The sequence below is a fragment of the Tachyglossus aculeatus genome, chromosome X3, assembly GCF_015852505.1.
Source record: "Tachyglossus aculeatus isolate mTacAcu1 chromosome X3, mTacAcu1.pri, whole genome shotgun sequence".
Lineage (NCBI taxonomy): Eukaryota > Metazoa > Chordata > Mammalia > Monotremata > Tachyglossidae > Tachyglossus > Tachyglossus aculeatus.
Window position 1 is genome coordinate 9,752,810 of NC_052099.1, and position 23,195 is coordinate 9,776,004.

General features: G+C 45.8%; 1 protein-coding gene across 6 annotated transcripts in view; it reads left to right on the forward strand.

The window, feature by feature from the left end:
* The window catches only part of FER (FER tyrosine kinase), a 300,139-nt gene that overhangs the window by 32,478 nt on the left and 244,466 nt on the right, over positions 1 to 23,195 (forward strand). For all 6 annotated transcript variants that reach the window (XM_038770433.1, XM_038770435.1, XM_038770436.1 and 3 more), the window contains exon 2: positions 9,669 to 9,941. In XM_038770433.1, coding sequence (XP_038626361.1) covers positions 9,735 to 9,941 — 207 coding nt within the window. In that variant the 5' untranslated portion in view covers positions 9,669 to 9,734. The remainder of the gene's footprint in view (positions 1 to 9,668; positions 9,942 to 23,195) is intronic.

The following is a 23,195-nucleotide window of genomic DNA, read 5'->3' on the forward strand; positions in this document are numbered from 1 at the left end:
CGTTTTTGACATAATGATGGTATTTATTAAGTGCTTAATAGGAGCCAAAGTACTGCACTAACCTTTGGGGGGTAGATATAAGATTACATGTGAGGCTCAGAGTCTGATTTATAGAGCTGAGATCTTATCCCCATTTTATGGATGAGGAACCCAGAGAGGTTAAGTAACTTGTCAAAGATCACCTGGCAGCCCAGCTAGAGCTGGGACTAGAATCCAGATTTCCCAGACCCATGCTCTATCATTAGGCCTTGTTTACTGGTTATTCAAAGCCTGTCATAATGTCAGTTTTGGAAGGATTATTTGTCCCTAGGTGTATGACTCTGCACTTGCTCACAATGAAACTTCTCTGCCACGTTTTTGCACACACACTCAGCTTTATACAATCAATCGTATTTATTGAGCGCTTACTATGTGCAGAGCACTGTATAGCGCTTTATACGATCTTTATGCCCCACATTTTGCCACCCCTTTTAAATAAGCTTCTTAATCATACCTCGCTCTCACCTTGTCTGCCTGTGTCTGTCAAACCTTAGTCATATTTATTGCACACTTACTATGTGCAGAGCACTGTATTAGCCACTTGGGAGAGTATAATATGACAATATAACATCCAACCTGTTCCCCAGGCCTAGAATTCTCTCCTTCCTCAAATCTGACAGATGACAACATGCCCCTCATTCACAGCCCACTCTCTCCCCCCGGCCCAGAATCTTTCCTCCTCCAACATGCCTTCCCCAATTAGTTGCCAGCACCCCAAATCATACAAACTCACCAGTCATCTCTAGCACTTATGCATCTGTACCCTTCTTGAGTATTTTAGGGGCCTCAGTTGCCTCATCTGTAAAATGGGGATTAAGACTGTGAGCCCCATGTGGGACAACCTGATCACCTTGTAACCCCCCCAGAGCTTAGAACAGTGCTTTGCACATAGTAAGCACTTAATAAATGCCATTATTATTAGAGAAGCAGCATGGCTTAGTGGAAAGAGCATGGGCTTTGGAGTCAGAGGTCATGGGTTCAAATTCCGACTCCACCAATTGCCAGCTGTGTGACTTTGGGCAAGTCACTTAACTTCTCTGTGCCTCAGTTACCTCATCTGTAAAATGGGGATTAAGACTGTGAGGCCCCACCCCCCGGGTGGGACAACCTGATCACCTTGTAACCTTCCCAGCGCTTAGAACAGTGCTTTGCATAGTAAGCGCTTAATAAATGCTATTATTCTTATTATTATTGTTATTGAACTGTACATTCCATTACTTTGATGACTTGGTTTTAAAATATTTTTAGCATCTGTTTTCCCCCTTAGAGTGTAAGCTCCTGGGCAGGCACCATCACTTATCAATTTTGAATGACCTAAGCACTTAGTACAGTACCTGGTACCTAGTGGATGTTCAGTAAATACGGTTAATACTTGGAAGAGCTTAGCATCACCACCTTCCCTCTTCCAACTCTTGTACCAATATGTTAAATAAGACTAATTCTAGCATTGGCTCCAGGTGGACACCACTAGTAACACCCTTCCATTCCTATAAGTGGCCATTTTGAGGCCTATCTTTTAGCCAGTTTTCTATTCCAGCCCAAACATGCCTTTTAATTCCCAGGTGACTCAGATTTGACAAACAGGCTTTGAGGTGTAACCTTGTCAAAGACCTTTTAAAAATCTAAATACATTATAGCTCTAGGTTCTTCTCTATCCACACACCTATTGATCCCTTCAAAGATGTGAATTTTCCTTATCGAAACGCAACCTGATGGGAGAAAGTCACTATGATTTCTCAAAGTACTCACTACCCTAAACTTGATTATTGGATTTACTAGTTTTCCTGGCACAGAAGTAGAACTTAGAAGTCTATCATTTGCTAGATCACCAATGAAACCTGAGAGAAGGGGGCTGTTATGTTGCTGATGAAAATATCTAAATGTGAACTTTCCACCTAAACCCACTCCTCAGTCAGCGGTATTTATTGAGAGCTTACTGTGTGCAGAGCACTGTTCGAAGTGCTTGGGAGAGTACAGTGCAGTAGAGTTGGTAGACACATTTCCTGCCCACAGTGACTTTACAGTCTCGAGGGAGAGACAGTCTTTTTTTTTGTGGTCTTTGTTAAGCATATACTATTTCAGATACTGGAGAAAAAAACAAAACCACTGGGGTAGGTACAAGTTAATTAGGTCAGAAACAGTCCCTGTCCCACATGAGGCAGTATCGAATTCCCATTTTACAGTTGAGGAAACTGAGGCACAGAGAAGTTAGGTGACTTGCCCAAGGTCACACAGCAAGCAGTTGGCAGAGCCAGAGCCAGCCAGTCAGTCCTTTGACTTCTGTGCTCTTTTTGCTAGGCCACAGTGCTTCTATATAATTTACAGATATGCCCATAAGTGCTATGCGGCTGATGGTGGAGCGAATACCAAATTCTCAAAGGCCCTAGATCCAAGTGCATAGATGACGTTCCTCCTAACTTTCCCATCCCTGTTGCTAACACCACCATCTTTCCAGTCTCACAAGTCTACAGTCTTGGTGTCATCCTTGACTCTTCACTGTCTTTCCGTTCTCAAATCAAGTTAACTATTAAATCCTGCCAATTCTTCCCCCACAGTATTTCCCAGATCCACCTCTTCCTCTTCCTCCAACGGCTACCTCCCTGTTCCCAGTTTTTGCCACAACAATCAGTCAATCAGTGGCATTTACTAAGTGCTTACTGTGTGCAGAGCACTGTACTAAGTGCTGGGGAGAGTACAGTATAACAGAGATTAGACAACTGTATTAGCCTTCTTGCTGTGGCACAGAACATCTTCTTGATGTATCGCTCAGTCAGAATTTCTCCACTTCTCAGAAATCTCCAGTAGTTACTTGTCTCCTTGGGAACTGCTGCAGCCTCTTAGCATTCTAAAGGTTGGTAGAGAAGCAGCATGGCTTAATGGATACAGAATGGACCTGGGAGTCAGAAGGACCCAGTTTTTAATCCTGGCTCTGCTACATGTCTGCTGTGTGACCTTGGGCAAGTCACTTCACTTCTCTGTGCTTCAGTTTCATCATCTGTAAAATGGGGATTAATACTGAGAGCCCAGACTGTGAGCTCTTTGTGGGCAGGGATTGTCACCGTTTATTGTTGCATTGTTCTTTCCCAAGTGCATAATAAAGTGCTCTGCACACAGTAAGTGCTTAGTGAAGGAATGAATGATGCAGATTGTGTCCAACCTGATTTAGCTTGTATCTACTGCAGCATTTAGTACAGTACCTGGCGTATAGTGCTTAACAAATACCATTAAAAACAAACAAAAAAGCTAAAACAGAAAGACAAAAGCAAAGATCTGCAGGATACTGATGTGTTATTTTTTTAACTGCTTAATATGTGCCAAGCACTGTACTAAGTGCTGGGGTGGATATAAAACAACCAGGCTGTACACAGTGCCTGCCCTGGTTATGTGGTTAGTGGAGCAGAATTTTCAGGGTCCTCGGGATTCAGAACTCCTTAGTCACAGTGGCAGCCACAGAGAGCACCAGTCAGTCCAACAGCCATTCGTGCTTACTGAGCACTAATCATGTGTAGAATACTGTACTAAGCACTTGGGAGAGTACAGTATAGCAGATGCATACACACACACACACACACACACACACACACCCCACCCCCACCCACACCCCCATCCCCACAGCAGCAGCTGCCACAGTCTTCCTGAAGCTTTGTGGAGTCGGTGCCAGGCTCCCTTGTCTTGCTGGGGTGGTAGAAGGCAAGATGGCCTGGAGGTTGCTCGGTGACATGGAGGAGAGCTGGTGCAACATCCTGGGGAGGAGCCATTTTGGTCAGGTAGAGGAGGATGCCGAGAGCCCCCAGAGCCGTGATTAGCCGGCGGGGCGGACAGATCAATCAATCAATCAGTCGTATTTATTGAGCGCTTACTGTGTGCAGAGCACTGTACTAAGTGCTTGGGAAGAACAGGTTGGAAACACATAGAGACGGTCCCTACCCAACAGTGGGCTCACAGTCTAGAAGGGGGAGACAGAGAACAAAACAAAACATATTAACAAAATAAAATAAATAGAATAGTAAATATGTACAAGTAAAATAAATAGAGTAATAAATACGTACAAGCATATATACATATATACAGGTGCTGTGGGGAAGGGAAGGAGGTAAGGCGGGGGGGGATGGAGAGGGGGAGGAGGGGGAGAGGAAGGAGAGGGCTCAGTCTGGGAAGGCCTCCTGGAGGAGGTGAGCTCTCAGTAGGGCCTTGAAGGGAGGAAGAGAGCTAGCTTGGCGGATGTGGGGATGGAGGGCATTCCAGGCCAGGGGGATGACATGGGCTGGGGGTCGACAGCGGGACAGGCAAGAACGAGGCACGGTGAGGAGATTAGTGGCAGAGGAGCGGAGGGTGCGGGCTGGGCTGTAGAAGGAGAGAAGGGAGGTGAGGTAGGAGGGGGCGAGGTGATGGAGAGCCTTGAAGCCGAGGGTGAGGAGTTTCTGCCTGATGCGTAGGTTGATTGGTAGCCACTGGAGATTTTTGAGGAGGGGAGTAACGTGTCCAGAGCGTTTCTGGACAAAGACGATCCGGGCAGCGGCGTGAAGTATGGATTGAAATGGGGAGAGACAAGAGGATGGGAGATCGGAGAGGAGGCTGATACAGTAGTCCACATGGGATAGGATGAGAGCTTGAACGAGCAGGGTAGCGGTTTGGATGGAGAGGAAAGGGCGGATCTTGGCAATGTTGCAGAGCTGAGACCGGCAGGTTTTGGTGATGGCTTGGAGGTGAGGGGTGAACGAGAGAGCAGAGTCGAGGATGACACCAAGGTTGCGGGCTTGTGAGATGGGAAGGATGGTAGTGCCGTCAACAGAGATGGGAAAGTCAGGGAGAGGGCAGGGTTTGGGAGGGAAGACAAGGAGTTCAGTCTTGGACATGTTGAGTTTTAGGTGGCGGGCAGACATCCAGATGGAGATGTCCTGAAGGCAGGAGGAGATGCGAGCCTGGAGGGAGGGGGAGAGAGCAGGGGCAGAGATGTAGATTTGGGTGTCATCAGCGTAGAGATGATAGTTGAAGTCATGGGAGTGAATGAGGTCACCAAGGGAGTGAGTGTAGATCGAGAACAGAAGGGGACCAAGAACTGAACCTTGAGGAACCCCCACAATAAGGGGGTGGGAAGGGGAGGAGGAGCCTGCAAAGGAGACTGAGAATGAACGACCGGAGAGATAAGAGGAGAACCAGGAGAGGACAGAGTCAGTGAAGCCAAGGTTGGATAGCGTGTTGAGGAGAAGGGGGTGGTCCACAGTGTCGAAGGCAGCAGAGAGGTCGAGGAGGATTAGGATAGAGTATGAGCCATTGGATTTGGCAAGCAGGAGGTCATTGGTGACCTTTGAGAGGACAGTTTCCATGGAATGTAGGGGACGGAAGCCAGATTGGAGGGGGTCGAGGAGAGTGTTGGTGTTGAGGAATTCGAGGCAGTGTGTGTAGATGACTCGTTCAGGGAGTTTGGAAAGGAATGGTAGGAGGGAGATGGGGCGATAACTAGAAGGTGAGGTGGGGTCAAGAGAGGGTTTTTTTCTGGATGGGAGAGACATGGGCATGTTTGAAGGCAGAGGGGAAGGAACCAGTGGAGAGTGAGCCGTTGAAGATGGAAGTTAAGTAGGGGAGAAGGGATGGAGCGAGAGATTTCATGAGATGAGAGGGAATGGGGTCAGAAGCACAGGTGGCCGGAGTAGCACTTGAGAGGAGGGAGGAGATCTCATCTGAGGATACTGCTGGGAAGGATGGGAGAGTAGCGGAGAGGGTTGAGAGCCGGGGGGTTGGAGAAGCGGGGGGAGTGTCTTGGGGGAGGTCAGACCTGATGGATTTAATTTTATTAATGAAGTAGGAGGCCAGATCGTTGGGGGTGAGGGAAGGAGGAGGGGGAGGAACCGGGGGCTTGAGAAGGGAGTTGAATGTACGGAAGAGCTGACGGAGATGATGGGCATGGGTGTCAATAAGGGAGGAGAAATAGTTTTGTTTGGCAGAGGAGAGGGCTGAGTTAAGGCAGGACAGGATAAAGTTGAAGTGAACGAGGTTGGCATGGTGTTTAGACTTTTGCCAGCAGCGTTCGGCAGCTCGAGCATAAGAGCGAAGGAGGCGGACAGTGGCAGTGATCCAGGGCTGTGGGTTAGTGGTATGACAGCGGCAAAGGGAAAGGGGAGCGAGTGAGTCTAGCTGAGTAGAAAGGGTAGAGTTGAGAGCAGTAATCTGATCATCAAGATTGGGTAGAGAGGAGAGGGAGGCAAGGTGGGGTGTGAGGCGCTCAGATAGATGGATGGGGTCAAGAGAGCGGAGGTCTCTGTGAGGGAGTAATATGGATTTACAGGGGAAAGGAGTATGACTGAGGAGGCAGGTGAGAAGATTATGATCAGAGAGAGGGATTTCAGAGTTGGTGAGGGTGGACACAGTGCAGCGGTAGGAGATGATGAGGCAGATGCCCAGTGTCGTCACGTGGCCCTTTGGTGGAGAGGTGCAGGTGGGATCAGTAGTGACTGGAGTCCTTATGCGAGGCAGCAGGGGCACCCGAGTGATGGCTGCAGAGGGTTCACGCCGGATTTGCTCAGGTGCGATGGAGAGGAGCCGAGGATGCTCAGCCATGGCTCAGGTCCTCGCGGCCTGGTGATCACAGAGCGTGTCGGGGGCCAGGGCCCCTGGGTGGCAGAGAGGGAAGGGGCTGGGCTTCCCCATTGTTTGCTTGGCTGGGGTGGACGTCAAATTAACATGGATAGAGATTTTTTTTTCCCCTCCTGGGGCCAGGGGAGAGGGTAGGGGAGTATTTTTCTATTGGAGAATTCTCTGTGGGCCCACTCTCCAAGGAGTAAATTTCACATACAATCCAAAGCCTAATGTTGGGATGAACGAAGATGGGTAATGCTTCTGAAGCCATATGCCACTAGGCTTTTTGTCAGGAACCCTGATGTCAGCATGCATATCTATTTTATTAAGTACATTTCTATACTTGTGGTCACTCTTCTTTTTTTTTTCCAAATTACAAATTTACATCCAGTACTGCTTCTATGGTTTGGTGGTTTTTTTTTGTTTTTTGGGGTTTTTTTTTTTTGGCTCTTGGGTCTTTACCTCCTCCTCTCTTGTTGCTGTGGCACAGGATAGGGGAAGACGTAGGATGTGAGAGAAAGGGAAGGATGAAATAGGCGTTAAATGTAAAATGTTTTTGAAGATCTGTGAGCTTCTGGATTAGCTTCCCATAAACCACCAAGGTAAAGTTTTTCATCGGCTCCTGACCTAACACTGCTTTTGGTAGACCAAAAATAAGAAATCCCCCTGCTGTGGAGAATTACAATAGACTCTACCCAACAGCAACAGGAGAAAAGTAGCGTGGCCTAGCACATAAAACATGGGCCTGGGAGCCAGAGGACCTGGGTTCCAATACCGGCTCTATCACTTGCCCGCTGGGTGATCTTAGGCAAGTCAGTTAACTTCCCTGTGCCTCACTTTCCTCAACTGTAAATTGGGCATTCTTCTTCCTACTTGACTATGAGTCCCATGTGGGACAGGGACTGGACCTTGTCTCACTTGATTAACTTATATCTACCCCAGTGCTTTGAACAGTGCTTGACACATAGTAAGTGCTTAACAAATACCGTAAAACAAAAACAAACAGGAAATTAACTCCATGCAGACTGGGCTCACAAGGAATTCTTCAAATTCTTCAATAGAAAAAAACCACCTCCACCCCCCACCCCCACAAAATCTTTTTGGCTTTTATCTTAACCCCCAAGCATTTTTTTTGCCTTTTCTCCATAATATAAATCAAAGTAGAGACCCCTATTTCTCTGTCATGTGGTTTTCTACTGCAAGTAGATGAAAAAGCCAATTTGGCAAAATCAGCAATATCAAAGAACAGTGCTCTGCACACAGTAAGCGCTCAATAAATACGATTGATGATGATGAAAGAAGAGATTTGAGACTTTGTATGTAACTTCATTTTGTTTCTTCCTCTGCCCTGACCCAAATTAGATCTCAGATTTTACCCAATGAAAATGTATCTAATTTTTGTAGTCCTATTTCAGGACAATCAGCAATCATCATGTGTCCAGATTTCCTTTTCTTTTTTTCAGTGGTATTTAAGTGCTTACTATATGCCAGGCACTATACTAAGCACTGGGGTAGATAGAAGATATTCAGGTTGGACACAGCCCATGTCCCACATTGTGTTCACAGTGTTTATCCTCATTTTCCAGATGAAGTACTGAGGCCCATAAAAGTGAAGTGATTTGCCCAAGGTCACACAGCAGACAAGTGGCTGAGGCAGGATTAGAACCCAGGTCCTGCTGACTCCAAACTCCTGCTCTGTCCATTAGGCAAAGCTGCTTCTTTTCTCACCTGGCCTCCTCTACATTTATTGTCTCAGCCTCCTTAGTTAGACCATAAGTCTCTAGGTAGCTAATCTGTTCAGGTTGCTGCTGCTCCCAGCCCCATGGACCAAATGTGCTACATCCATCATCAACTCTGTCAACTCTATTGTATTGTACACTCCCAAGTGCTTAATATGCTGGCCTCCACACAATAAGCGCTCAATAAATTCCACTGATTGATCAATCCACTTCAATCTTCTCTATCTTATTAACTTTACATAGGCTTTCTTGGTTTCGTGTAAGCGGTTCTAGAGGAAAAAAAAGAGCTACTAATCAATCAGTGGTATTTATTACACACTTCCTGTGTGCAGAGAACTGTACTAAGCTCTCGGGAGAGATCAATACAACAGAGTTAGACACATTCCCCACCCACAACGAGCTTATGGTCTAGTGGATGTTAGCACATAAGAAACTAATCCAGGCTATCTCAGAAAATATAGACTAGGAGAATGTAGAGAATGCAACAAGTTCTGGCTCCAATTTTCCTTGCCCTCACCATTGATCCTTACCCACTCCGTGAAAAGATACACGCTTAAAACCAGCACCTCACTTTTAAGGCTCTTGCCAGCCTCTTGGACATAAGAAGTGTTCATTTCAGTAGGCATTTGAATTTATGTAAATTGCTTTAGGATGGTGTGTGATACAGGAGAGTTGAGCAATTTCCCCCTCATATCAGATTCAAAGCAGAGGAATTAATTCTCGTGGAGAATGGAGATAAATTGTTCAGTCCCGTGTAGCCTCCGCTGTATCCTAAGGACTGCGCCCCCCCCACCCCGGGGGGGAAGCTGATTTGAAAGCATTTCAGTATTTGGTGGGAGCCTTCAGATCCATCTTGATCAGTTAACTTGAGTCGCCCAGAATGTGGGGAAAATGGCTGTTCTCTGTTTTCTCCATTTGGGAGACTCAGAAACGTATTAGCTTTCTAGATGAGACAACCATGCTTAAACATAATAGTTCTTTTCTCTTTGCCATTTGTCTTAGGGGAAGCCAGCTGGATTTGACGTGAGACTGGTGTTGGCTGTTTATGCCTTCTGTTCATCCAGCTGGCGTTGAAAGAGTATTGAACTTTAGGAAACTAGAGCATATGGGAAAGTTTGTCATATGCTTCAGGAGATGGAGTTGACCATCCCTAAACAGGATAGTTACAGGGAAGTTACAGTTAACTGAGGTTCAGATAATCAAATGTTCTATTGTAGTAACTTCTTGGTTTGAAATTGTGTCATAACTTTTCATTACGAGACCATCAAGTTCCTCTTTCATGCATTTATGGTTTAAGCTTCATTTTCTCTCCAGGTCCAGACATGTGCTGACCAGAAGACTCTTTTTTGTATCCCGTGGAGTAGATTGTGCCTTATAAAGATGGGGTTTGGAAACGACCTGAAGAATTCACATGATGCTCTGTTAAAATTGCAAGATTGGGAGTTACGGCTACTGGAAACAGTAAAAAAATTTATGACTTTGCGGATAAAAAGCGACAAAGAATATGCTTGTACTTTACAAAACCTCTGCAGTCAAGTTGATAAGGAAAGTACTATCCAAATGGATTACGTTAGCAATGTATCCAAGGTAAGAAGAATTTTATCATTTGAAAGTATTGAAAATGTATTCTTTATCGAGACATTCTGACAGTAATTGTGCTTAAAAGAAAGGATTGCAAGGTCTAAAAAAAGTACATATTGAAATGTTGCTCTCTGTGTTTCTGCTCCAAAACCGTTATACCCATAAATGTTGCTCTGTGTTTCTTCTCCAGACCTGATGTACCCGTTGTCAGCTCCTTCAAGTTCTAGTGATTTCTTTGTTTTCATCTCTTGGTGATGCATTTCTTTCCTGTACTCTTCCACTCTAAACTCTGCATTAGGTTGACCATGGGTCTGGCATACCGTGTGGAGTCCATGAATGCTTCCTAAATTGCTAGAGGGTTATGTGAGAACCCCCTAACCCAAGGTCTGAGCGCAAACCTCTTCTGCACCTGGCCTTGGTCATGGTCAGCCTGAAGCTAGAGACTTAAACTGTAATCCTACCTTACTGGTGAGCTGTCTAAAATTTCTAAATCAATTTTGCAGGGGTAAAAACAGATTTTTCTATTTTGTGCAATGCTATTCCATTACAGGAAGATCATGTATCAAAAAAAAAGAAAAAAGCAAAACAGACACACAACCAGGGTTTTCAAAACTAAGTTGGCATTTTGACTGTTTTGCTGTTCTTTACAACTTGAAAAAAGTAAGATACGATTCAAGGTTGACATTTCTGATTTTCCCTTAAAAACATCCATTTTATCCTCAATCGCGAGCTTGTAGAAATGTAATATATTTTACCTTGTTGGTCAGAAGTTTTTTGTCTTCAAGTTAAGCCTTTTCTAATATTTAAGGAAGATTTGAAAAATGTTTTCAACTACAGTCCTTACTAGTGGGTAAAATGAGGGAACGAATTGCTAATGTCATAACTCAGTAATAATTATGGTATTTGTTAAGCGCTTACTATGTGCCAAGCACTGTTCTAAGCACTAAGCACTGTTCTAAGTGCTAAGCACTTTTTATTCCAAACCATCATCTAATGAAGCTCACCAATTTGGGGTGAGAGTTTAAGGGCAGACACCTTCAAGGGCCAGCACCTATGGGGTTTTTGAAACGTAGTCTCCTATTTACTAGAAGTAGGTCCATTATGAAAGATTGATCATGGACAACAAAAGGTTAATGGGCAATTCTTATCACTACTTCCTCCAACCTGGATTTAGACTAGTAATCAGAAGGTTCTTAGCATATTTTTCATAACTAGGTGTTAATTGCACCCATAAAAGCTCTAGTGGTTAAACTCTTGACAATTTGTTGACCTTCACAGTAGGAAATATTGATTGAACAGTTCTCTATAGTTAAATACCACACCAGGAGGGAAAAAACCACATTTTACAGCACTTGCAAAACCTGATTGTTTGGGGGCAGGGGAGGTCGTTAACACCTTGAATTAGCCAGATAACACAGTTCAGGAAGGCTAAATTTGAGACAATGAAGTTCTAGACTTTTTAGAGTGCTGGTGTGTGTATATAATCATCTTCTGTTGATACCCATTATTGGCTCTCTGTAAAATTCACATGGGGCGTAAAAGAAGATTGATTTGCTTTTGCTCAATGTGACTTAGACTGGATTTTAGTGAATTTTAGGGATGCTCAGAGTAATTTTTCACCATCCTGTAATTAATGTTTTCATTGCATTCAATTTTTCTATCCACCTTCTTTCTGATCTTATTTAGAACACTTCTTTAACTTTCAAATTTCAGTTATTAATGGATTTTGGCATCTTTTTCCATCAAGATACTATAATTTAGGGTATAAAGATGTCATTCATATTTAAAAAATGTGGGAATATTTTGAGCTGCTTTTCCCCAAAATGTAATCCAAGTCTTAAAGTGGCAGGCTAGAATTTGTCATTTGAAAAAATAAATTCCCAACTGTATATCTAGACAATTGATCCCCTTCTTGTCAGAGTGGGTAAAACTCTTTAGGAAATAACCAATTTTTTAAAAAAGGAATTAGTTCAAATGTTTTTATTTAATTTGGCTAAGATGTGTTTTAACAAAGCATCTCATATATAGGTAATATGCACTCTGCTTATGTTGAAACTTAAAAGTATTATCTTTATAATAGAGAATGTGTTTGAATTAAATACTATAAGGGACAATCTATCCATGTGACTTTGAACGAAAACCTTTCTTCTGTTGGTCATAGCAGATCATGGCTCTGAATCAGGAAGTCTAAATTTATGGGGTCCCTGAAGGCTCCTCTGTAGATGAGTAAAAATTTAAGAAAACATTCGACCCTTTGGGACTCTGTCATTGGTCTAGAAAATTCCCATAAGCATCTAAGTGCTGCCTACTTTTAATTTTCAAAGTATGGATTAGTTTCCCCCGGGGGACTATTCTTGTTAATAGTGCGATAGGGCTGGGATAGAGAAAGCCATATTGTCTCTTTACACATTTGTGCTGTGTCAAGCCCTATCTTATTTCCAAGAGTGAATTAATCTATCAGTGGTATTTATTGAGCATTTATGGTGTGCATAGCACTGACCAAAGCACTTCGGAGAGTTGGCAGACACGTTTCCTGCCTCCACTAAGATTGAGTTGTTAAACGATTAGAGAGTTGTTGAGAATGGAGCGAATGTCTGAAAAAGGGAGGAGGAGACTAGTGGATAAAATTCAAAATGGAGCAGCAATAGAACCAAGAGAAGTGTTTTGAACATAATGTCTGGATAAATCGGAGATGGGCAGCTCACATCCCAATAACTTCACAAGATCTGGTTCAGTAAGCTTTCAGAGGTAAACCAAATTGTAATTCAGTGTTCTGATGTGACTCCAAAAGTAATTGGATAAGACTTAAAAAAGCATGGTTTTTAATTTTTTTATGACAGGACCTGCATCTGTTTCTGAATTATGAATTTTCTGTATTAAGGTTGAATCGCTTTTTTGAGAAACATATTATATCATCCTCAGTAGCATTTATTGGAGCACTTGCTGTGCTCAAACCACCCTGCTAGGTGCTTGAAGGCAACCCAGAAAATGGTTATAAAATGCAGTACCTGCCTTAAACTGACAAAAGTGACCTAAATGGATGAAGTAATAGTTTTTTTTTTATGGAATTCGTTAAGCATTTACTATGTCAGGCCACTGTTCTAAGTACGGGGGTAAATACCAGGGAATCAGATTGGACCCAGTCCATGTCCCACATTGGGCTTACAGTCTTAATCCCCATATCACAGATGAGATAACTGAGTCCCAGAGAACTGAAGTGACTTGCCCAAGGTCACACAGTCACCACGTGGCGGGAGCCAGGATTAGAACCCAGGTCCACCTGACTCCCAGGCCCGTGTTCTATCCACTAAGCCATGCTGCTTCTCTAATAGTTGAGGGTATGGATAGGTATACTAAAAACCAGTCGATGAATAAATAATAAATAAACAGAGATATGTATGAGTGTCCTGAGGTGGCGAAGGGGACGACATTGTCTGGGAATGTTGAGGGAAGTGGCTGTTCAGAAGGGAGATGAAGAATGAGGTTGTCAAAGCTGAAATGGGGGAAAAACATCCTGAGCAGTGGAACAGAGATGTACAGTTAAGATGGAGGGGGTGTTGAGAAGGTTTGCGTGGGGAAATCGGCAAGCACAACCTCAGGTCTGGTAAGAGATGGGGGCAGATCGGTCAGAAGGAGCTAGCTGATGGAGTACCCTGAAGCCAATGGTGACGTGTTTGTTTTTTCTGCAAGGAGCAATGGGGGACCTGGACATTTTCCAGGAGGGAAATAATCTTTTAGAAAGATTGTAGGTGTGAAATAGATTGAAGAAGGGAGAGGTTTGAGGCAAAGAGGTCAGTAAAGGAGCCTGTTTTTTTTATGGTACTTGTTAAGCACTTACTATGTACCAAACACTGTTCTAAGCACTGGGGTAGATACAAGCTAATCACATTGGAGTCAGTCCATGTCCCACATGGGGCTCATCATCTAAGTAAGAGGGAGTGGGCTTTAATCCCTGTTTTCCAGAGGGGGTAACTGAAGCACAGATAAGTGTCTTGCCCAAGGTCGCACAGGAGACAAGTGGCAGAGCCGGAATTAGAACCCAGGTCCTCTGACTCCCAGGCCCATGCTCTTTCCACTGGGCTACACTGTTTGTTACAAAAGTCCAGCTCAGAGGTGATGAGTGCTTGACCAGGATGGAGCTAGTAAGGGTGGCCAGGATGGGATCTGAAATGTAGAGGGAGAACTGCCAAGATTGAGAGATGGGATGAATTTGGGATGAGTCAAAGGATGGCACCAAGGTTCTGAGTTTTAGGGACTGGGAAGATGCCAACAGTGATGGGGAAGGCCAGGAAGAGGAAAGGGTTTAGTAGGGCAAATCAGTTAATTTTGGCTAATATTAAGTAGAAGGTGCTGGTGGATTGTATAGCTGGAGATGTTCTGAAGTCAGTAGGAAATGCAAGTTTTAGAGCAGATGAGTGGCCAGGGCTAAAGTTGAAAATCTGTGAGTTGTCCACATGGAGCTGGTAGCTGAAATCATGGGCCTGGAAGAGCTTCTGGAGAGAGTGAATAAAGTGAGAAGGATAGGCCAGAACTGAACCCTAAGGAAAACTCACAGATAAAGGATGAAGGGAAGAAGATGAATCGGTGGAGGAAAGTGATCAGGAGTGGTCAGGGAGATAAGGGTGAGAACTAGGTAAGTATGAGTCCTTCAAACTAGGTGAGAGTGAATATGTAGAAAGGACTGGAACTGTCATGATTCGGGATGCCAGATTTTTCATTTTGAGCTTTGTGATGTGGCTTTGGATAAAAAAAGGGGACGGCAGGAAATGACGGAGGAAAGTAGAGGGGGAAGAGGAAGAGTAGTGGGGATAAAGGTGGGAAGGAAGAGGAAGTTAAAGGCTGTCTCCTCCTCCTCCTTTGCTGGCACTTTTTTGATCCATACCAGGCAATGGTTCTGGGTGCAAGCAATCCCTCTCTTCCTGGTCCCCAGAGGCCCACGAGGCAGGGGACTATCTATTATTAAGGTATCCTCGGAAGCCACTGGGGACAGAACCGCTTTCCAGCCAGGATCCGCTGGGCATTTGTTGCAGCTGCTAAAATCATTCAATTCACCTAGCTCCATTGCCGGACCAGAGGTGACATCCTTCTCTCTCTAATCAATTAATCAGTGGTATTTATACAGCACTTACTATATGCAGAGCACTGTTCTAAGTGCTCAGGAGAGTACCTTACAAGAGAAGAAGCAGACATGTTCCCTTATCCTAGATTGTCAGCTCCTTGTGGGCATGGAACATGTCTACTAATTCTGTCAGATTGTGCTCTCCCAAGTGCTTAGTACAGTGCTCTGCACCCAGTAAGTGCTCAGTAAATACGATTGATCGATTGACTCCTTCCAGTGGAGGGTAAGAGGGGTAGCTGATAGAGGTCAATGAGAAGGAGGGAGGAGGCTTTCTGACTGGTGCTTTAAATTGTGATTTTAATACAATCTACCATACTTATATTTTTTTTTTGTTGAAATAAAATGCCAACAGATTCTATTTGTTCCTGGATTGCCCTTTAATAGTTTTACCATGCAGTTTTTAGCACCTCGTATATTGTGGGATCAAAAAGCACTTTGCAAACTGATACATAAGGATCATTCTGCCAGTGAAATATGGCCATCTCCATTTTGCTGGAAAAGCAAGGGGAAATATGCAGAAGCCTACCGTATGCCAACAACATTATCTTATTCCTTTTATTCCCTTTTTGAAATGATGACTGCTGTAATATTTCTTTAAACTGTAGGAGTTAGGTTATCTTACTTGAATTTCATATAAGTTGGGCTTAACTAAAACTCTTTGCAAAATTGTTTTGTGATTTACTGGGAAAGTTAGAAGTTTGGATTTTTCTTGGAATTGGCAGGAATGTCTTCCGGTAATTCCTGTATCCCTTGGTCGTTTATCTCTCCCTGATTTAGTAATCATTTGTGGGTGGGGCTTACTTTGGTTTGGTTTGAATGTGTCAGCAGGTCGAAGAGATTATTTTTGGTGGTCTCAACTTTTCAAAGTTACACTTCCCTCCTAGTTCCCGTTCTTCACCTCATTGTCTTCTCTGGCCACCCGAGCCCTCTAACTCCCTATTTAGCCTTCCCATCTTGTGCCTTGTGCTACCTGATTGTTTAAGTGCATGGCACCTGGCGGAGGGAGAAGGAGGAAGGCAAGAAAGGGAGAATGGGTTTGTCGGGGAGAGATAGAAAGAGACTGACAAGACACCACTTCAACCTCGCATCGTTCCACCCCGTCCCATAGTCTCACTTTTGTCTCTCAACTCCCTTGACCCTTCTGCCTCATTCTCTCTTCACCCTGCCCTTTGGTTTGCCATTTCCCTATCTCCTTGTCCTTTGGCTTCCCCCTGCTTCTCTCTCCTACCCCTTTCTCTCCTTCTGTTCTTCTGGTCCTCTCTCATTCCCTTCTGCCCTTCTCCTTCCTCTCTCTGTTCTTCAATTATTTCCTCAATTCCAATCATCTGATGTCTTTTTGGTAGCTTTTTACTCTTTTTCTCCCTTTGCTCTATCTCTTCTTCCTTGTTCCAAATCTCACCCCCGGTGAGCTGTAGCAGTCACTTGAAATGAGCGATGGCTTTATGGGCCTAGATCATGGTTATGGGGCAAAGGCAGCAGCAGCCATTGTTGACTCCTGGAAGTCCTCCAATGGCCAAGGGGTCCACAGTTCCACATTTAAGGAAAAAAACTAGCCTATATATTTCTGTCTCACATGCTTACTGGCTTTCAGAATTTCCAGCGTAGGCATCAGATGTTTATGACCAGTCAACACCCGTCCTGCTTCTTTATGTGAGGAGCAGAAATAGGGCCTGGGAGAACTCTGGGATGAGTGGGAGGAGGTCCAGGAAGACACCTGGCCTTGGGGAACTGGCAGAAGCCAGCAGAGTGTCATCCATCAATCAATGTCAATCATATTTATTGAGTGCTTGCTGTGTGCAGAGCACTGTACTAAGTGCTTGGGAGAGTATAATAAAACAGATACATTCCCTGTCCACAATGAGCATCCAGTCTAGAGACTAATTCAATGGCATTTGAGTGCTTACTATGTGCAGAGCACTGTACTAAGCACTTGGGAGAGTATAGTGTCCTCTGTCAAGGTCCTCACTGGCACTTCTGTCTCTCCACCTCCATCAACAATCAGTCAGTTAGTGATATTTATTGACAGCCTCTCCCCTGAGAGTCTACCATATTGGCCTACCGCTCCTACCTCTCACTCCATTCCCTCTCTTTGCTGCCATCTCCACAAAAGCTCCTATTGGGGCAGGAAAAGCTTTCTATTACTATTTCTTCTACTGTGGTAGTTCTATTTGGTATTTGTTAAGCACTTACTATGTGCCAGGCACTGTACTAAGCGCTGGGGCCGATGCATGGTAATCAGTTGTGGGCGGGGAACGTGTCTGTTTATTGTTATATCGTACTCTCCCAAGCTCTCAGTACAGTGCTGTGCACACAGTAAGTGCTCAATAAATATGATGGAATAAATGAATGAATGAATGATGGGCCACAGTCCACATCCCACATACGGCTGACAGTCTGAGTCCCCATTATAGAGGTGAGGTAAGTGAGGCACAGAGAAGGTAATCGACTTGTCCAAGGTCACACAGCAGGCGAGTGTTGGAGCTGGGATTAGAACCCAGGTCCTCTAACTGCCCCCCAGACCCATTCTGTTTCCACTAGGCCATGCTGCGGCCTCTGCCCTAGCAGCATTTGACAGGGTCCTTCAAACAATACGTACTATATGACCACTTGGGGCCAGTCACAGCACCCTATAGTGTGAGCAGCCAACTTGAAATGGGGAAAGCACAGATCTCACCTGCCATTAGCATCTCCTTCCCAAGGGTTGCTTTGCTGTTCTCAACTGAGTAGTGGTGGAGAGGAAAACGCAGAGAGCAAGGCATCGATAGGGACTTCTTTCTTTTCACCCTCCACTAATTCATTCAATCGTGTTTATTGAGCGCTTACTGTGTGCAGAGCACTGTACTGTACTCCACTAATAAATCAGTCAGTGGTGTTTATGGAGCACTTACTCTGTGCAGAACACTGTACTAAGTGCTTGGGAAAGTGCAATACAACAGAGTTGGTAGATGCTATCCCTTGCCCACAAGGAGCTTACAGTCTACAGGAGGAGACAAGAATTAAAATAGATTAAGGATAGGGGAAATAGTAGACAGTGAGTCATATCTGTAATTTATATTAATGTCTGTCTCCACCTCTAGAGTGTAAGCTCACCGTGAGCAGGGAACATGTCTACCAACTCTGTTAATGTATACTCCCCAAGTGCTCAGTACAGTCCTCTGCAAATGGTAAGTGCTCAATAAATACGATTGATTAGGTTGGACACAGTCCCTGTTCACTTGGGCCTTGCGGTCTAAGTAGGAAGGAGTAGGTTTTAATCCCCATTGTACAGGTGAGGAAACTCAGACCCAAAATGTGTGACTGGCCCAAGGTCACACAGCAGACACATGGTGGAGCCGGGCTCAAACCCTAGTTCCTCTGACTCCCAGTCCCTGGGCTTTTTCCACTAGGCCACACTCCTTTCATCAGGCAGAAACTCCTCACCCTGGGCTTCAAGGCTGTCCATCACCTCGCCCCCTCCTACCTCACCTCCCTTCTCTCCTTCTACTGCCCAGCCCGCACCCTCCGCTCCTCCACCACTAATCTCCTCACTGTACCTCGCTCTCGCCTGTCCCGCCATCGACCCCCGGCCCACGTCATCCCCCGGGCCTGGAATGCCCTCCCTCTGCCCATCCGCCAAGCTAGCTCTCTTCCTCCCTTCAAGGCCCTGCTGAGAGCTCACCTCCTCCAGGAGGCCTTCCCAGACTGAGCCCCTTCTTTCCTCTCCCCCTCGTCCCCCTCTCCATCCCCCCGTCTTACCTCCTTCCCTTCCCCACAGCACCTGTATATATGTATATATGGTTGTACATATTTATTACTCTATTTATTTATTTTACTTGTACATTTCTATCCTACTTATTTTATTTTGTTGGTATGTTTGGTTCCGTTCTCTGTCTCCCCCTTTTAGACTGTGAGCCCACTGTTGGGTAGGGACTGTCTCTATGTGATGCCAATTTGTACTTCCCAAGCGCTTGGTACAGTGCTCTGCACATAGTAAGCGCTCAATAAATACGATTGATTGATTGATTTCTAATGCTCAGGGCAGCAGGGTGAAGTATGGACTGGAGAATGGAAAGACAGGAGGCAAAGAGATCAAGGGGCTGAGGCAGACAAGGGAGGATATGATAAGTCCTTGGATCGGCGAGTAGCAGTTTGGATGAAGATAAAAGGGGGAAGTCTAAAGCTGTTATGAAGGTAGAAGCGGTAGGATTTAGTGACAGGCTGAATGCACAGTTGGAATGAGAGAGATGAGTTGAGGAAAATCCTGTGGATCCTGAGTGTAATTTCCTTGTGGCCAGAGAATGTGTCTTCCTATTGTCTTCTGTTGTACTTTCCCAAGTGCTTAAGAAATGCACTGCACACAGTAAGTGCTCAGTAAATTATATTGATTACTTGGTGGTGTCCACAATGAGGGGAAAATCTGGAGGAGGATAGTGTATGGGTGGGAAGATGAGGAATACTGTTTTACATATTCTATTGGTATTTTCTCCATGGTCACCTATTAAAATTGTATAAATATTTTTACCTGCCCACAGCCTGGTTTTGGGCCTGATATATTTAACTCTTATTAGCTCTTGATTTCTCTGCTGTGTATGTCAAGGCAGTGACTCCCTTTCCCAGTGGCCTTAGTTGTGCACACTTTGGCTCTTCACTACCTTACCGGGAGAGAGATTTGAGTTGACCAATACTGACTTAGCGTGGTGACTGGCAGCAGGGGTAAATTTTAACCCTTCCCTCCCGTCCCTAACTCTGTTTCCCTAAATTTAGGCCTAGGTGATCTTTGTAAAAAGATTTCACCGATGTTTAGGTTTGCCTGGAATCAGAGGAATAGACAGGTGATTTGTTAAAGCTAAAGAATTGGAGGAGTACGGAGACCCTAACAGATCATCTGTTCTGACTCCACCTAAAGGCCAGAAGGAACCTTAGATTAGCACCGCTAGATTTTTTCCTTTAAATTCTTTTTCTTTTATCAATCAATCAATCGTATTTATTGAGCGCTTACTATGTGCAGAGCACTGTACTAAGCGCTTGGGAAGTACAAATTGGCATCACATAGAGACAGTCCCTACCCAACAGTGGGCTCACAGTCTAAAAGGGGGAGACAGAGAACAGAACCAAACATACCAACAAAATAAAATAAGTAGGATAGAAATGTACAAGTAAAATAAATAAATAAATAAATAAATAGAGAAATAAATATGTACAACCATATATACATATATACAGGTGCTGTGGGGAAGGGAAGGAGGTAAGACGGGGGGATGGAGGGGGGACGAGGGGGAGAGGAAAGAAGGGGCTCAGTCTGGGAAGGCCTCCTGGAGGAGGTGAGCTCTCAGAAGGGCCTTGAAGGGAGGAAGAGAGCTAGCTTGGCGGATGGGCAGAGGGAGGGCATTCCAGGCCCGGGGGATGACGTGGGCCGGGGGTCGATGGTGGGACAGGCGAGAGCGAGGTACAGTGAGGAGATTAGTGGTGGAGGAGCGGAGGGTGCGGGCTGGGCAGTAGAAGGAGAGAAGGGAGGTGAGGTAGGAGGGGGCGAGGTGATGGAGAGCCTTGAAGCCGAGGGTGAGGAGTTTCTGCCTGATGCGCAGATTGATCGGTAGCCATTGGAGGTTTTTGAGGAGGGGAGTAATATGTCCAGAGCGTTTCTGGACAAAGATAATCCGGGCAGCAGCATGAAGTATGGATTGAAGTGGAGAGAGACACGAGGATGGGAGATCAGAGAGAAGGCTGGTGCAGTAGTCCAGACGGGATAGGATGAGAGCTTGAATTAGCAGGGTAGCAGTTTGGATGGAGAGGAAAGGGCGGATTTTGGCAATGTTGCGGAGCTGAGACCGGCAGGTTTTGGTGACGGCTTGGATGTGAGGGGTGAATGAGAGAACGGAGTCGAGGATGACACCAAGGTTGCGGGCTTGTGAGACGGGAAGGATGGTAGTGCCGTCAACAGAGATGGGAAAGTCAGGGAGAGGACAAGGTTTGGGAGGGAAGACAAGGAGCTCAGTCTTCGACATGTTGAGCTTTAGGTGGCGGGCGGACATCCAGATGGAGATGTCCTGAAGGCAGGAGGAGATGCGAGCCTGGAGGGAGGGGGAGAGAGCAGGGGCAGAGATGTAGATCTGGGTGTCATCAGCGTAGAGATGATAGTTGAAGCCGTGGGAGCGAATGAGGTCACCAAGGGAGTGAGTGTAGATTGAGAACAGAAGGGGACCAAGCACTGAACCTTGGGGAACCCCCACAGTAAGAGGATGGGAGGGGGAGGAGGAGCCTGCAAAAGAGACTGAGAAAGAACGACCGGAGAGATAAGAGGAGAACCAGGAGAGGACGGAGTCTGTGAAGCCAAGGTCAGATAACGTGTTGAGGAGAAGGGGGTGGTCCACAGTGTCAGAGGCAGCTGAGAGGTCGAGGAGGATTAGGACAGAGTATGAGCCATTGGATTTGGCAAGCAGGAGGTCATTGGTGACCTTTGAGAGGGCAGTTTCCGTGGAATGTAGGGGACGGAAGCCAGACTGGAGGGGGTCGAGGAGAGAGTTGTTGTTGAGAAATTCTAGGCAGCGCGGGTAGACAACTCGTTCAAGGAGTTTGGAAAGGAATGGTAGGAGGGATATGGGACGATAACTAGAAGGTGAGGTGGGGTCAAGAGAGGGTTTTTTTAGGATGGGAGAGACATGGGCATGTTTGAAGGCAGAGGGGAAGGAACCAGTGGAGAGTGAGCTGTTGAAGATGGAAGTTAAGGAGGGGAGAAGGGATGGAGCGAGAGATTTCATAAGATGAGAGGGAATGGGGTCAGAAGCACAGGTGGCCGGAGTAGCACTTGAGAGGAGGGAGGAGAGTTCCTCTGAGGATACCGCTGGGAAGGATGGGAGAGTAGCAGAGAGTGTTGAGAGCCGGGGGGTTGGAGAAAGGGGGGATGAGACTTTGGGGAGGTCGGACCTGATGGATTTTATGGTATTTGTTAAGCACTTGCTATGTGGTCTCCTGCTTCTCCCTCCCCTTTGGAACACAGACTTGAAAGGCCAGCTGCTTCACTTGCTCTGCTTAGGCAGGACCCTGGGGAGGAAGGCAGGAAGGCAGCACAGAATGGGGGAATGGTGTGGGGAGAGGAAATGGAAGTGGCACCTAGTCTACCTAAGTTGTCTCTCTATCCGTATCTTTACTGTCTTCCTCCTGAGATCCTAACCAGTGAGGCCAAGCTGAGCTCCAAGTTTTCTTTAGTTAGAGGGTGAACCTCCTATTCAGCTCCTCCCCAGTTTCATCTCTTCCTTCTCTCCGCCCCCTCCTGAACACACATTTGGTGCCTGCTGTTTTGGAGCTGACTTGTCCCAGGATAACTCCGCTAGCTCCTTCTGATCTAGCAGCGTGGCTCAGTGGAAAGAGCCCGGGCTTGGGAGTCAGAGGTCGTGGGTTCTAATTCCGACTCTGCCAGTAGTCAGCTGTGTGACTTTGGGCAACTCACTTCTCTTCTCCAACCCTTTCTCCAACCCCCCAGCTCTCAACACTCTCTGCTACTCTCCCATCCTTCCCAGCAGTATCCTCAGAGGAGCGCTCCTCCCTCCTCTCAAGTACTACTCTGGCCACCTGTGCTTCTGACCCCATTCCCTCTCATCTCATGAAATCTCTCGCTCCATCCCTTCTCCCCTCCTTAACCTCCATCTTCAACAGCTCACTCTCCACTGGTTCCTTCCCCTCTGCCTTCAAACATGCCCATGTCTCTCCCATCCTAAAAAAACCCTCTCTTGACCCCACTGCACTTCTAGTTATCGCCTCATATCCCTCCTACCATTCCTTTCCAAACTCCTTGAACGAGTTGTCTACACGCGCTGCCTCTAATTCCTCAACACCTACTCTCTCCTCGACCCCCTCCAGTCTGGCTTCCGTCCTCTACATTCCACGGAAACTGCCCTCTCAAAGGTCACCAGTGACCTCCTGCTTGCCAAATCCAATGGCTCATACTCTATCCTGAATCTCCTCGATCTCTCAGCTGCCTTCGACACTGTGGACCACCCCCTTCTCCTCAACACGCTATCCGACCTTGGCTTCACAGACTCCGTCCTCTCCTGGTTCTCCTCTTATCTCCCTGGTCGTTCATTCTCAGTCTCTTTTGCAGGCTCCTCCTCCCCCTCCCATCCCCTTACTGTGGGGGTTCCCCAAGGTTCAGTTCTTGGTCCCCT